This window comes from Phacochoerus africanus, chromosome 9, assembly GCF_016906955.1.
Source record: "Phacochoerus africanus isolate WHEZ1 chromosome 9, ROS_Pafr_v1, whole genome shotgun sequence".
In the NCBI taxonomy this organism is placed as follows: domain Eukaryota; kingdom Metazoa; phylum Chordata; class Mammalia; order Artiodactyla; family Suidae; genus Phacochoerus; species Phacochoerus africanus.
In genome coordinates, this window is record NC_062552.1 from 1665275 (window position 1) to 1680851 (window position 15577).

Genomic DNA, 15577 nt, shown 5'->3' on the forward strand with positions numbered 1-15577 from the left:
GCTGCCGGCCTCTAGGGCCCCAGGAAGGGTGCTCGCCGAGCCGGAAGGGGACGCGCGGGCCAGCCTCCACGGACCACACTTCCCGTCAGGCCGCGCGAACCTCCGCGGACCACACTTCCCGTCAGGCCGCGCGAACCTCCGCGGACCACACTTCCCGTCAGGCCGCGCGAACCTCCACGGACCACACTTCCCGTCAGGCCGCCCGAACCTCCGCGGACCACATTTCCCGACAGGCCGCGTGAGCCGTGGCCAGCGGCGGCCGGGCGAACCTCCACGGACTCCCCTTCCCGGCGCACCGCGCGAGGCGCCGGGGCCGCCGGCCGAGGGCGGGCCGACGCGGGCAGCCCCGGACGTGAGGCATGAGCGGCGCCCTCCCCCGGCCCGCGCGCGTCCTGCCGCCTCCCCGAGCGAGGGTCGCGCGGCGCGGGGCCTAGCGGGGCGGCGCGGGGTGCGCGGCGCGGCGGCCGCCATGGAGGTGAGCGGGCCCGAGGACGACCCGTTCCTGGCGCAGCTGCACCGGGTGCAGTGCCCCGTGTGCCAGCAGGCCATGCCCGCCGCGCACATCAACTCGCACCTGGACCGCTGCCTGCTGCTGCACCCGGCGGGGCACGCGGAGCCCGCGGCCGCGCCGCCCCGCGCCAAGCGGCGCCGGCCGTCGGAGAGCTCGGCGCTCAAGCAGCCGGCCACGCCGACGGCGGCCGAGAGCAGCGAGGGCGAGGCTGAGGAGCCGGACGACGGCGGCGAGACCGAGAGCCGCGAGAGCTACGACGCGCCGCCCACGCCCAGCGGCGCGCGCCTCATCCCTGACTTCCCGGTGGCGCGGCCCGGCAGCCCGGCCAGGAAGGGCGCGGGGCAGCGGCCGGCGGCGGCGGCGGGCAGCGCGTCCCCGCGGAGCTGGGACGAGGCGGAGGCGCCGGAGGAGGAGGAGGCGGCGGGCGACGCGGACGGCGAGGAGGACGCAGGCCGCTGGGACGCGGATGCCGCCGCCTTCGGGGCCCCCGGGGGCCGCCCGCACGCCCGGGCGCCCGCGGCCGAGGAGGTGCGGCAGATGCTGGAGGGCAAGCCGCTGGCCGACCGGCTGCGGCCCGACACGCTGCAGGACTTCGTGGGGCAGGGCCGCGCCGTGGGGCCCGAGACGCTGCTGCGCTCGCTGCTGGAGGCCAACGAGGTGCCCTCGCTCATCCTTTGGGGGCCGCCGGGCTGCGGCAAGGTGAGGCCGCGGGGGGTTCCGCGGCAGGGGTGGCGGGTGGGGTGGCGGGAGAAGGCGCGCCCCGGGCTCCGCATCGCGGGGTCTGGTCGGTGCCAGGATGGCGATGTGTGAGTGCAGCCGTTTGCGAGAATCTGGGGGCTTGGACTTGGGTTTCCGTGGCGTTCCACTCTCGAGGCCCCCGCCTGGTTCATGACCGGGTCTCAAGGAAACGGGAGCTGGTGCGTCCTATTTGTGGATGTGTGGGTTCCGTTTTGGAAAATATAATCACAAAAACTTCAAATGGCAATGTGCTTCCTTCTCTTTCCGGCTGTTGGTTTATTTTAATAGACGGGCTTTTATCTCCCTTTGAGGCCGGACTCATCTAAGGGGACTCACGGGAGAGCTGTGCCTGTGCTAGTCACTGTCACCTACCGTTTCCGTAGCTGTTCTCGTGAGCCTTGTCCCTTAGAGAAGAAACGTCGGTGCATTTTGGCGTCCAGTTTTGTGAACCTTCTTAGGGGTTAGCTCCAGTCAGATGAGGCCACTTAGGATGTCGGGATCTAGAGAACCCTGGAGAAGGCATTAAGGAGTCTTAAGGAGACAGGAGTTAAGACTGGAGGCGTGGTTTTTGTCTCTGCAGGAGGAGGGAGAAGGAGCTCCAGGGAATGGAGAGAAAAACCCAGGGTCAAGTGCAAAGGGGTGCAGAGAGTGTCGAGGTTCCGACTCCTCAGTGCACAAGAGCTTTTATAAGTTGTCTCCTTTTTTTTCTAGCTTCACCTCCCACAACTTAACCACACCTTCCTCTACTCCCATTCTTAGAATGCGTCTTGCTGGTGTGGCGCCCTCTTGTTTGCAGTGTACTTTCTTTGCCAGGAGGTAACCCAGACAGCGCTTTACCCTGCAGCGGCATTCTCAGCTCTCAGCTGTTGGTGGCGGCAGGTGGCGGGGAAGGTCCCTAGGGAGGCGTGCTGGGTGTGCTCCCAGGAGATGCGGAGCAGGAGCTGGTGGGCTGCCAGAGCTGGTGAGCTGGGCCGCCCCGGCGCAGTGGTTGGTGACCAGTCAGAAGGCACATGTGGCCTGTAGGCTGGGAGTTGCAAAGCAGCAGCACAGTGTCTGACATGCTGCACGACGTCCAGAAGATAAAATGCCGCCCTTCTGATCATCCAGGAGCAGGTTTGGTCCCCTCTTGGTCAGTGTTCCTTTTTCCTGACTCCCATTCTTACTGCAGATGGGGGGTAGCAGAGTAGTAGTCCGTGTGTATTTCTCCAACTCCCCTGAGTGCCTGGCCTTGAGCAGTGCGGTCCCCCCCATCTCTCTGCTGCTCCCCAGGAAATACTGACGGGCCCAAGTGCTGCTGGCTCACCTCCTTCCACAGGGTCTTTGTTGGTCTCTCAGTTCAAGGGCTTGCTCTCCTTTTCTAAGCTGCCCTGAGGAGCTTCCAGCTGTGGACTTGACAGCCCCGGGGGTAGGCACAGAGCAGAAGAGGTCAAGGTTAGCCCAAGCGTAGTCGCTTCCCTGTTTTATTTACAGCATTTTTCTTGACGTTTAAAACCGTCCCGCGGTATTTTGAGTTGTGTCTGCTGCTCAGCCCCCTTCCGTGTTCGGTTGCCGGGTACACACGCTGCGGCTGCACGGGCCCCTGGAGCACTTCTCTGTCTCATCAGCTTCCCACGCTGTCCTCTGTCTAGACCACGCTGGCTCACATCATCGCCAACAACAGCAAGAAACACAGCATAAGGTTCGTGACCTTGTCGGCAACGAGCGCCAAGACAACCGACGTGCGCGACGTCATCAAACAGGCTCAGAACGAGAAGAGCTTTTTCAAGAGGAAAACCATCCTGTTCATTGATGAGATTCATCGATTCAATAAATCTCAGCAGGTGTGTTCACGTCTGCCTCTTGGTCCTTGCGGTGGTTCACCTGAAGGTGAAGCGCGTGTGGTCACCGTGCAGATGCTCGGGTCTGGCGGGTGCTGTGCTGCTTGCTCCACCTGCACAAGCGTGGACTGCCTCCCTTCTCCTTTATGTCCCTTTCCCCACTTTCTCTTAGTGACCAGAAAATGCTTTATCTGGTGAGTGAAACTGCTGGTAGATTTCTGAGTTATGCACATCGGGAAAGCCACTTTCCATCAGGTTTCCAGTGTTCAGAAATTTTTCGTTGAGACACCAGGACTCACAGTGAACAGTTTAAGTGGCTGATCTAATCCTGACCTCAAAGTTAGAGAAAGGAAGGAGCGGCTGGCTTCCCCAGGGTCCTGCAGGTTGTTGACCAGGTCCCTGTCCTCTGTTTCTCTCCACCGTCAGGACACGTTCCTTCCTCACGTGGAGTGCGGGACCATCACCCTGATCGGGGCAACCACGGAGAACCCCTCCTTCCAGGTCAACGCCGCTCTGCTGAGCCGCTGTCGGGTGATCGTTCTCGAGAAGCTTCCCGTGGAGGCCGTGGTGACCATCCTCATGCGGGCGATCAACTCCCTGGGGATCCACGTCCTGGACTCCAGCCGCCCCGCCGACCCTCTGAGCCACAGCAGCAACAGCAGTTCCGAGTAAGCCCACTCCTGGGGACCCCTGGGCTGGAGGGGCCTGCCCAGTGCCAGCAGCTTTGTGGTGGAGAGGACAGTAAGCTGGTTCCCTGGTTCGTTTTGGTCACGTGGTGCAGACAGTAATGCCTGCTGGGTGTGCTGGGTTAATTGGGGGGGGAGGTCCTCGGTCTGCAGTCTGACTGCCGTCTGACGGGCATGTGCTGCTGAAAATGAGAGTGTGAACGAGCGTGCGGTGTGGTCACGCCGCTGTGGAGGAGGGTGGATTCCAGGCCGTAGGTCGCGTGCGGCTTCCGAAGTGCTCTGAAGAGTCCGTCTGGGGACCAGGTGACGGTGCAGGCCTGTGGTGTGAAGGCCTTGGGTCCGGCCACGGGCGAGGCAGGGCTTCAGGGGTTGGCTGACAGGGCTGAAATGGCTTTTGTCCATCTGTCTGTCTCTGGTTACCATGGAAGCAGCAGAGCTTATTGCTCTGCCTTGAAGATTTGCAGCTCCAGAGAGCAGGCTAATTAAAATGATTCTGGTGGAGTTCCCATGGTGGCTCAGTGGTCAACAAACCCAACGAGGAACCACGAGGTTGCGGGTTCAATCCCTGGCCTTGCTCAGTGGGTTAAGGATCCGGCGTTGCCGTGAGCTGTGGTGTAGGCCAGCAGCTGTAGCTCCCATTAGACCACTAGCCTGGGAACCTCCATATGCCATGGGTCAGCCCTAAAAAGACAAAAAAAAAGTAAAAATAAAATGATTCTTGTGGCTGATGATGGACGTTTGCTGAGTGCTCCCGCATGGCGCTGCTCGGAGGATTCTGTCTCGTCATTTAGTCTCCTTGGAAGTAGGTGTCAGGATCCCCTGCCCTTTGATCAGGAGGCAGACACACAAAGGCCAGGTCCCGTGCCCAGAGCACCCAACCTGAGCAGGTTCCAAAAGCCTGTCTCTAACTCGGGTGAGAAGGGGTCTGGCACCAAGTTTGCACCGAGGGAAGATGCGCCTGGCGAGCATCAGCGCCCTCACCTTTCCCTTTGCCTCTTCGGGGGTGGGGGGCACATAGTTTGTGGGAAGATCAAAGCCAGTCCGTTTGCCGTGGAGATAGCGCCTGCTCCCCGCCAGGCGCTGGGGATACAGGGAGAATAAAACATAATTGCTGTCCTTGAGGCCTGAGCACTGGGTGGGGACGGGGAGACCCCCATGTCATCACCCAGGAGCCTGGCCTCAAGGACACGGTCAGGGCTGGGGCTCTGTCCTTTTCCTCCTGCAAATGGTCTTGCGGCTCGTCGCTCGGAAGCCTTCCGGGAGATGGGAAGCGGTGCTGTTATTGGCTCTGAGATGAGATGTTCAGGCCGATTTGGTTCTGCCTATGTCCCCCCCCCCCACACACACACAGACACACACACAGATGTGCTGTCACTGAGCCCCGGGTCCTATCCCCCCCAAGCACATCGGTGCTGCCGCACCCCTCTGTTGTGGGTCCCTTTTAGCATGGGCTGTCTATAATTTTTTCCCCAAGTCATCTAAAATCTGTTTCAGGAATGGTCCATCAGCTCTGCAAAGAGCCATCGGTGCCTCCGAGTGTGTCGCGAGTGTCCGGTCTGGAATGGGGGGTGGGCATTGAGTCTGTGCCCACGGCCCAGGCTGCCACCAGGAGTCTAATGAGAGTTGTTCAGTATCCAGCTGATTGTTGTGGGAGAGGAGGCCGCTAACTGGAAGGCTGGGCTCTGGAAATAGCATCCAAGCTGTTCACCCGAGCGAGGGGGTCGGGGTGGGGTCAGGAACTCCCTGAGGTCCTTGGTGGAAAAGCTGGCCCCCTTCTGTGTCACACATGCCCTGGCCCAGCAGCTGCCTGATTCGGCCTGTTGCTATGGACTCAGCTGGAGGTTGGCAGTGACCTGGGTGAGCTGTGGCTTGGAAACGTGACTTCTGCTTTGCACGGGGGCAGCGTGCAGCCCGCCAGGAAGGAATGGACCCCTCCAGGGTGGTAGTTTCTCGTGACTAGACCGGGAGTGGGGGGCCTTGCTGGATTAGGCTCGAGGAGTCCGGGTTAGACCTGCCCTGTGGAGGCCCGCGTTTGGGGACGTGATGGTGAATTCAGTGCTCACGTTCAGAGGGAGGTTGGGTGACTTGTCTCCCGATGGACGCCCTCTGGGAAGCGTCCCAGCCTGCTGCTCGGTCCTGCTGTGCCCAGAGGTGCCGGGCACCGGGTTGCTTGTTTGTGAGACGAGGGACTTGAGCCACCTGGCCTTTAGAGCCAGCGTGCTGGCACGCGGTGGACCCTCCCTGGGTGGAGGGCGTCGAGCAGCCCGGTCCTGGCCCATCAGGGTGTGCACCGTGGGAGGCAGGTGGCCCTGCACCCGCGCAGTTGTCATTGCTCTGGAGGGGGGAGCCGGAGACCTTTCCATGTGTCCTATGCAGCCGCCAGGAGTGTGCTTGTGTCATGCCCCTCAGTGTCCTGGGCTCCCGGCCCTGCACGCGCTCACGTCCCCGCTGTGCTGTTCTCTCACAGACTCTGAGCACCGCCCGCCGAGTGGTGGCACCTGTGGGCCAGTGTATGTAACCCGTCGTGAATGCTGACTAGCTGTCGGCAGACCATTGCTGGCGGGCAGCAGATTCAGGTTTTGGTTTGTGGAACTTCCTGGAATTTTTCCCACTAACATTTTCCATCCAAAGTTGGTTGAATCTGCGGGTGTAGAACCCACAGATGCCAAGGGCCGTGTGTCCCATAAAACAGCCTCCTGGGGCCGGGAGCAGGCAGTTCTCTGCCTTGATGCCAAACCAGGTAGACTGTGGTTAGAATCCAGGCCGGGCTTGAGCCCCGGTGGCTCTTAGTGGCCTTGGAGGGGGCGCAGGGTCACACACGCTGCAGGGTGAGTGGTGGGACACACTGCCTGGTGGTGTTGCAGGCCCTCCGTGTTCATAGAGGACAAAGCCGTGGACACGCTGGCCCACCTCAGCGACGGGGACGCCCGGGCTGGACTCAACGGGCTGCAGCTGGCGGTGCTGGCCAGGCTCAGTGCCAGGAAGGTGTTCGGGAAGAAGACCGGGCAGACCTACCCTCCCGGCCGCGTCCTGGTCACTGAGGGTGACGTCAAGGAGGGCCTCCAGCGCTCTCACATCCTCTACGACCGTGCAGGTGAGTGGCCGTGGCAGGCGGGCTCCCGGTGCAGCAGGTGCCCCCACTCGGAGCTGGTTTCAGAGCCCTGGCCCCTGGGGCGCAGAGCAGGGGCCGCCTGGCAGGGAGGTGCGTGTGTCTCCCTGCCCCTGGAGCGCCGGCACTTGGCAGGCGGTGTGGTCAGTGATCACCTAGAGGGGCAAATTTTTGCGATAAGCGGCTCGTTTTTATTAGTTTAATGAGAATTAAAATCTTTATCTTTCAGAGTCTCAACTAAAAATTACATGGAAGTTAATGCTTTTATTTTGTAGCAACATTTAAAAAATTAGTTTTGTTGTGTGTACTTAAACCTGTTTTTGTAAACCCGTCTCAGATTTAATGTCAGCTCTTAGTAAATTCCCAACCTGGCAGTCTTTTTTTTTTTTTTTTTTTTGTCTTTTTAGGGCCACACCTTTGGCATATGGAGGTTCCCAGGCTAGGGGTCGAATCATAGCTGTAGCCTCCGGCCTACACCACAGCCACAGCAGTGCAGGAACCAGCCCATGTCTGCAACCTACGCCACAGCTCACTGCAATGCCGAATCCTTAATCTACTGAGTGAGGCCAGGGATTGAACCGGCAACCTCATGGTTCCTAGTCGGATTGGTTTCCGCTGCGCCACGATGGGAACTCCCCACCTGGCACTCTTAAATGACATAAGCATGGCACGTTTGTGAGAGGCCTGGGTGGTGAGAAGGGCAGGTGAGTTGAGACTCAGGAGGGCAGGCGCTCTGCAGTAACGTGTAAAAGGAAGCAGATAGCACTCCGGCTATCATCCTGTGCCACGTCTAGACCGCTTCCAGATGCTTCTTGGTGGTGGACAGGACTTCCGCTGGGGGAGGATGGTGGCAGTGATTGCAGCTTCAGGTGCTGCCTCCTGAGGAGGGCACAGAGCTGGACCTGCAACCTTGGGAAAGTGACTGAAGCTCCTTGGCCAACTGGGGCCACTGAGGACTCGCTGAAGGCTGGTCACAGCGTCCTGTGTGTCCTGATGTGACTGCCGCTCACCAGAGCCTCTCCCAGCAACCTGGGCATCTCTGACCCCAGCTCTCCATGCCCCCAAGGTCGTATAAGTGCTCAGAAAACCTGCACGATGAGACCATCCGGCCGTAGAGCTTGGCCTCATTTTGGCCGGAGCAGGAGTTGGAGGCGTGAACACAGGTTCACATTTACAGATGTCGCAATAGGTCCCCGTGCTGGGCTCCGTTGCTTCTGGGGGTTCTGGCCGCAGCGGCCCTTCTCCCTTCCATCTGACGGGACCCCCTGGAGCCGTTCTGTCCCATGTCAGCAGACTGTCAGGTGTGAACACCGGCAAGCCGCCAGCTGACACTGGCTTGCACTGAAGCGTGTCCTGATTTTAATTTTTCAAAGCCACCTCAGGAGGTGATGTTAACGGGGCCCCACTTTACAGAGGACGGCGCTCCGCCCCAGATGCGGGCTGACCGGTTCCCGGGACGTGTCCTTCCCCAGTGTCAGTGCTGCCCCCACGCCAGCCCTCCCGCACACGCATGCACACACGGCACCTGTCAGACACATCCCGGCCTGGGCTTCCTGCTTCTCGGGGTCACTTTCCATGGGCGGCCCCCTTCGTGCAGCCCTGCCCCCGCCCCAGTGGACGTGCAGACCCTCCGATGCGCTTGAGCTCCTGGAGAGCCTTGGTCTCCCAGGCCTTGTCCGTAAACGGAGGTGGGAGCTGGGCCCTGGAAACCACGCTGCTGAGACAGAGGCCCACCCCCAGGACTGCCGTCATTTCTCGTAGAAAGTGACCCACCTGTGGGATCCAGCAAGCAGCTCAGATATTTCTAGAGTCAAGACACTTCCATATGGAACCGGTTCTCTGAGGTGGGGCTTCTGCAGAGGTAGGGCGGGATTTGAGGCTCTAAAGCAAAGTAGAAGCTGGCATGAACAGCACTGGCCCCTGCCCGCTCCCAGGGCGCTTCCTCTCTCCCTGGCATTCACTGTTGGCACAACCCAGTGAGCTGGTGAGCCTCAGGCCCGTTTTGCAGACGAGCGCTGAGACACAGGGTCAGCACCTTGCCCAGTCACATGGCTGATGAGGTTCTAGAGCCCGGGGCCTTGACCGTCCTGCTTTCAGCACCATGGTGACCTTTGTCGCAGCAGACGTGTCCTCTGCGTCCAAGGGTGGCCAGGCCCCCGCCCGCCTCGGGCTGTCCCGGGTCGCAGGCTAGTCGGGGCCTCCTTGGGATCGGCCAGTGGGCTGGAGGCGGCCCGGGCGGCCGCGAGCCCCGCCTGAGGGACGGCTCTGCTGCCCAGGAGAGGAGCACTACAACTGCATCTCGGCGCTGCACAAGGCCATGCGGGGCTCCGACCAGAACGCCGCGCTCTACTGGCTGGGCCGCATGCTGGAGGGCGGCGAGGACCCGCTCTACGTGGCCAGGCGGCTCGTGAGGTTTGCCAGCGAGGACGTGGGTGAGTGACGGCCGCGTGGGGTGTGAAGAGCGGGTGGGCGGCGGCTGCCTCGTGGCCAGGGGCTCTGCTTCCTCTTCAGTGGCCACTCCCCAGTGGGGTGCAGGCCCCCTTGTTTGCTCTGCGCTGTGCTCGGGGTGCATTCTTCGCAGGTGGAAGGTTTGCGGTGACCCCGCTTCAGACCCTGTTTTTCCGAGGGCATTTGTTTGCCTGGTGTCTCTGTGTCCCGGTTCCGTAATTCAGTGATGCTTCCAGCGTTTTCATTCCTGTTACATTGGTTACGGGATTGGCCAAGTCGTCTATGATGTCACTGCTTCAGAAAGATGACTCGCAGAAGGCCCGGGGACGGGTAGCATGTTTCGGCAGTAAAGTGTTTTAGGCACAAAGCTGTTGGCTGCTCTGCAGGCCCCAGGGTAGCACGAGCATCCCCTCTGTGTGCTGGAAACCCGCAGATTCCTTGTCTGCCCAGTCACAACACTCACGTTACTGTGCTGGTCTGGAAGCAAACCTGTAATAGCTCCCAGATAAAAGAAATACTTAAACTGGCTTCGCAGTCCAGTGCTCGGGCTTTCCCCAGCTCCTGAGATAGAAATGGCATGTTCTGGGCGTGACTTAAACCAGGGGGCCGGGGGCTGCCTTTCTTCGTTGTTCTGATGCTTGGCCTTGAACGCGTCCATCCGGATGACCGTCCTGACGGCCTCAGTGCCTCATGCTGGTTATACCGAGTCTCCTGTGTTTCCTGACGGGTGGAGAGGTTTTGTCCACGAGGAAACAGGTCTTGACCCTGGACAGCTCTGGAGTAAGCTAGTGAGATCTGATCCTGCTGAGTGGCTTTGGGGCCCCGCGTCTGCAGGCAGCGACGGGACGGGGTGGGTGCATCATGACATAACTTGCCCTTGTCTCCGTGTGTGGCAGGTCTGGCAGACCCGTCTGCATTAACCCAGGCTGTGGCCGCCTACCAGGGCTGTCACTTCATCGGCATGCCCGAATGCGAGGTAAGGCGACCCTCAGCCCCCCGCAGACCTGTCCCAGGTACAGAATTGCCTGGAGACGTGGGGGAGCTGCTCCACCACCTTCCTGTCACGCTGCCTTCCCGCCCCAGGTGCTCCTGGCCCAGTGTGTGGTCTACCTGGCCCGAGCCCCCAAGTCCATCGAGGTGTACAGCGCCTACAGCAACGTCAAGGCCTGCCTGCGGAGCCACCAGGGGCCCCTGCCCCCCGTCCCGCTGCACCTGCGCAACGCGCCCACCAGGCTCATGAAGGATCTGGGCTACGGCCAGGGCTACAAGTACAACCCCGCGTACAGTGAGCCCGTGGACCAGGAGTACCTGCCCGAGGAGCTGCGGGGAGTGGATTTCTTTAAGCAGCGGAGGTGCTGACTCGGGGGCTGAGGCCGAGGAGGATGCGTCCTTTCCTGGGGGGCCAGAGAGTCACTGGATTGCGAGGTGGGTGGCCTGGTGGAAGTGACGGCCGCCCCACGTTTGTGCTGGGAGGGTAGGAGGCCTGGTGGGGGCACAGCTGCTGCAGCTAAGCGTGTGGCGTTGAAATTGTGTTCAGTTGCACCCTGCGCGGTGTCATGCTCGTGAGACGACCTGGCAGCTCCGTGCAGTCGTTTAATGTTGTGAGGAGTTACCTATCTTGTCATGGAGTTTAAGTCACGACGTCACTTCAGAATTCGGTTCCGTAGGTTTTCTTTTCCTTTAAAAGATGTATATTCTAGGTAGTTTCACTTGGTAAAAATATGTAATTGTGATTTAATACTGCATAGTGTTTTGGGTATTTTTTTTATATGCAAAGGTCTTATGAGCCAATAAAACTATTTCAAAGTACACTCCACTTCCTTCGTGTTTTCCCACCGGGGGTCCCAGCGTCTGCCAGCATCACGCTCTGATGAGTGAAACCCACGAACACCAGCAGGGAAAACCCACAGGTGATGGTGACAAGCGGAGTCCCCGTCGTGTGTCACAGGATTGCGCACACGTCTGAGTGGCTGCCAGAGCATCGGAGGCTCCTGTCCCAGCCTCCAGCCTTTCCTTGAAGCTCTGTGTTTCTGGATAATCCAGTTTTCCAGATTTCCTCTTGCGTTTGCTACAGGTGATGATGGCCCCCCCACCACACACTCACACACACACACACGCACGCGTGCACACACACGTGTACACACAGGTGTACCTACAGAGCGCACACATGGAGCTGGTCTTCTCTGTGTCTACGGTTGGTTCTTCTCCGGCTCCTTACTGGCCGCTGGGCGCCCACTCCACCAGGAGGGTCCCGTCAAGTCAGCATTGGTGGTTCCCCTCATAGCAGCCCCTCCTGGGCTCTGCTGCTCTGTCTGCAGTGCCACACAGCCATCCCCAGAGATCTCTGCCTTCCTCCCGGTGACAAGCCCTGTCTTGTGTCTATGCAACGTGTCCCCTGCTAACCACAGCAGGCCTGGTGCAGAGCCCCTCCTCAGTCTGGCTGGTGGTGCTTTTCTGTGGAGGGGTCGGCCTGCAGGTGCGTCCCAGCGCCTGCATCGTGGCTGCTTCAGCTCTCGGGCTCCCTCTTCTGCGCGGGTGACGCACCCTGCGGAAGCTTCACGGAGCACGGCTGCCTGGGAGGCAGTGTTTAGACCTTGAGAGTCTGGAAATGCCCAGCGTTCCGGTTGGCCTGCTGGTCAATTCTCGTTGGAAACTATTTGCCAGCAGCCATCGAGAGGTTTGAGGACACTGGTTTCTGGCCTCTGCGGGCCATTGAGTCTTCTCTCTGTTCCGGGCATCAGAAAGTTTGCAGTGGTTTTCCTGGGCCTTTGGTGACACTCAGTCTGGAAGCTCAAGTCTTTTGAGTTCCGAGGAAGGTTCTTGTTTTATTCACTCAATAAACGCCTGCCTCACATTGAGATTCTTGTCGGGAACAGCAGTGAACAAGAGACAAAATCATGAAACAGGTCATGTGGGAGCCCGCGGTTTAGCAGGACAGTGCAGTGCCGAGGAGGAGCCCTGGCCGGGAGGGACCCGGGGGGCGGTGGTGTGGCCGAGGAGACCTCATCGACCACGGTCCTTCCAGCAGGGGGCCTGGGGTCTGACGGGAAGGAAGAGGGCAGCAGACGTCGTCAGGAGGGGGCTCCCAGTTCCCAGACAGCGGCAAAAGCACCAGGCCACCGGGACTGCGGGTTGGAGTCCTGGCGATAACCCAGTTAACAGTACCCTCCTCTACATTCCGGGCTCAGAGCCTGGGTCACCCGCTCTGATGCCCCGCCTCTTCGGGGAGTCTCGGCTGCAGAGCCCGCACCCCCGTGTTCCCCGATCCCTCTTTCGGGAACAGCCCCTGGAGCTCCGCCTCTTGAATGGGTCCCCGAGTGTTTCTTTCCTCCGTGTTTTCCGCCCTTGGTCACTTTGCTCGGCCTCCTAGACGAGTCTCTCGACCTCATTTTCCGTCTTTGCCGCCGTCGTTTTCTGACTCCGTGCGCTCCCAGCTGCTTGTGTCCCTTGTGTGCAGTGGCCTCTGCGTTGGTGACTGCTTAGCCTTCTCTCCTCCCGAGGTGGTTTTCTGTTTGGGGCTCTGTCTTTCTTGTCGCTCGTTCCTCCGCGTCCAGTCCCCCTGGCTCACGTGCTCAGACGTGAAGAGCAGCTTGGGGCTGACCGGGCTGGCTTTGCCCTGTGAGCCATTTGTCGGAAACCCTGGAAATCAGTGTCCTTGGGGCTTCTCTTGGGCTGCTCAGAGCCGCCTCTGCCCTCACCAGGGTGGCACGAGCAGCTCTCCGCGTGCTGGGGGCCATGTGCAGAGGCGTCTCCCAGTGACCAGTGTGTGTCCCCACATGTAAAGTGGGACCCAGGCCCCAGCTCCCCCTGCGCCAGTGGAGAGCTTCTCCAGGCCCCGAAGAGGAGAGGGTGCCCACCACGGCCAGAGCCTCAGACACGCTGCCGTGAAGACCAGAGTCCTGGCTTTCCAGCTGGAAGTTGCCAGATGCCTGTCCTCCCCCCAGCCTCCGGCTTTGTGCAGCCCTTGTCATTCGTCCCCAGCTCAAGGGCTGACGACTTAGAGGTTCCTTTCCTGTGGGGTCGGTGGGGGCTTGGAAGGAAATGGAGTCAGACATGGGTTCGAGCCATCGTCCTGACTAGTATTCAAGGAAATTAAAGTTCACAGCTCACAACCGGAGAGGAGGGGAGGGAACTGGAGGGAGCCCAGGGCTGCAGAGCGGCCGGTGGCCTTAAGGAGACAGGAGAACTTGGCCTGGACTGCGCACTGCACATCCCAGCGGGAGTGGGGCGAGGGAGGAAGTGAGGACCTGCCCCTCCTCCTGCCCTCCGATCGGCCGGCACCCCTTAGAGAACCCCCTGGAAGTCCCTGGTTAAGAGCCAGGCGAGAAGGGTGGGGCACGCCTGGAGCAGACGGTCTCTGCGCCCAGATGCGTTAAAAGCTTCACGTGATCTGCGCTGCGAGACGACTGACGGCGTAGTCTAGGGAAAGGGCCACGTGTCAACAATGCAGGGAAATTAGCAGCTTGGACTCTTGTTGTGAGGGAAGGTGTACCAGGACCAAGCTCCGGTTCTCAGAACGGCCCGGCCGTGATTTGCTAATCCCCGAGGCGCAGGACCACCGCGCACGGAGCCGCGTTCCGAACCACGATTTCATCATCAACAGTCCACTATAAACACGATTCGCATTTCCTTCTCTATTCCTGTCACGCTTGCATTTAAGGTGTGATCAGTGCGTGTTTAGTGAACGAGTGAGTAAGAAGTGAGTGAATACCTAACAATGAAAGAGAAAGTAAGTAAAAGCGAGGGAGTAAATGAACTCCCGGAGACTTTTGTGCTGCTGTCCCAAGGTCAAGGTCGGTCCTGCCCTGTGTGTCCACCAGGGGGCGGGCCTCACCGCGAGGGCCACCTCCACAGGCTTCCACCTGTGCCCCTGACCGTGCAGGGACTGTTGCTGTTGGGGATTAACCTCCGAGGCCAAGAGCAAGTGTTTTAGAAAGCTTATTGTTTACTTGATCACAAAAGTAACGTGTGTAATGTGTGACCAGAGGGAATGAAGCCGAAAAGGAAACAGCATAGAAATAAAGAGTTGAGATCAGCTTGAACTCTTCTTCTCAGTGGTACCCACTGCTCACATTTTATGCTTTTTTTTTTTAATTTTGATTTTTTTGCTTTTTAGGGCCACACCCACGGCCCATGGAGGTTCCCAGGCTAGGGGCCTAATCAGAGCTATAGCTGCTAGCCTACACCACAGCCACAGCAACACCAGATCCATGCCTCGTCTGTGACCTACACCACAGCTCATGGCAACGCCATATCCTTAACCCACTGAGCAAGGCCAGGGATCGAACCTGCAACCTCATGGTTCCTAGTCGGATTCGTTTCTGCTGTGCCACACCGGGAACTCCACTGCTCACATTTTGGTACATGTCCTTTGGGTTTTATCCCAAAATTGTGATAAAATTGGAAGCAATATCACCTGTTTTCTAGCCTGCTTTTTTTTCTTTTTAGCCTCACCCAGTGCGTGTGGGAGTTCCTGGGCCGGGGATGGAACCCATGCCACAGTAGTGTCAACGCCGCATCCTTGACCTGCTGTGCCACCAGGGAACTCCTCTAGCCTGGTTTTTTTGGCCTCACCAGGGGATTTGCGATGTCCCGGAGTTGGTCTCAGTGTGTGACTTGGTGGCTGCCCTCGGGGCCCCAGGGGCCAGTTCTGGGCCCTGCAGGACGCTGGCCATGCCTCCCACAGGCTGTGACACGTGGCCTCCTCAGACCAGTTGCGTGTGAGGGCCTCAGCTCCGCCCGGCCACTGCCTCCGTCTCCTCCGCCAGCCCCTGTCCGCTCTGCCCTCAGCTCTCCCTGGATCCCCCTCCCTGAGGGAGTCTGACCGCAGGCCACCAGCGCCCCTCCCCTTAAAAACCTCCTGCTCTCAGAAGAGACCCCAGTCCGCACCTCCTCCTCGCGGCCGGCATCCCGCCCACCTGGTCGCCCCCCGGCCCAGGGTCTGTCTGCCGCTTCTCCTCTGTGTGACCTTGGTCAAGGCCGCCGTCTGCTTTCACTCTCCTCGTCTGCAGGAGGGGCATCAGATGGGCCTGATCGCTGTGGCGATGCCCTGCTGAGAACACTGAGCCGTTGCCGCTCGGAGCATGTGCTCCAAGGGTCAGCAGTGGCGCCTCATCGCTTCCTTAGGGGGCCCTTGTGTGGCCCCTGGGGCCAGGTCACGCTCCGCCCACGGGGATGCGCTCACACAGCCCAGAGCTCCGAGCGCTGCCAGTCCTCAGGCCCGCGTCCTTGCTGGACGTTGACCGCTCTCTCCCTCTGGACCGTGTGG

At 60.0% G+C, this 15577-nt stretch overlaps 1 protein-coding gene across 1 annotated transcript; it reads left to right on the forward strand.

Moving 5' to 3' along the window:
* The first annotated feature begins 237 nt into the window (after positions 1-237).
* On the forward strand, positions 238-11118 carry WRNIP1 (WRN helicase interacting protein 1). The gene is made up of 7 exons (XM_047797244.1): positions 238-1210; positions 2878-3069; positions 3493-3734; positions 6617-6846; positions 9138-9293; positions 10206-10285; positions 10393-11118. Exons 1-7 carry the CDS (start codon positions 470-472, stop codon positions 10666-10668), a joined length of 1917 nt encoding a protein of 638 aa, XP_047653200.1. The 5' UTR covers positions 238-469; the 3' UTR covers positions 10669-11118.
* Positions 11119-15577: the final 4459 nt, after the last annotated feature.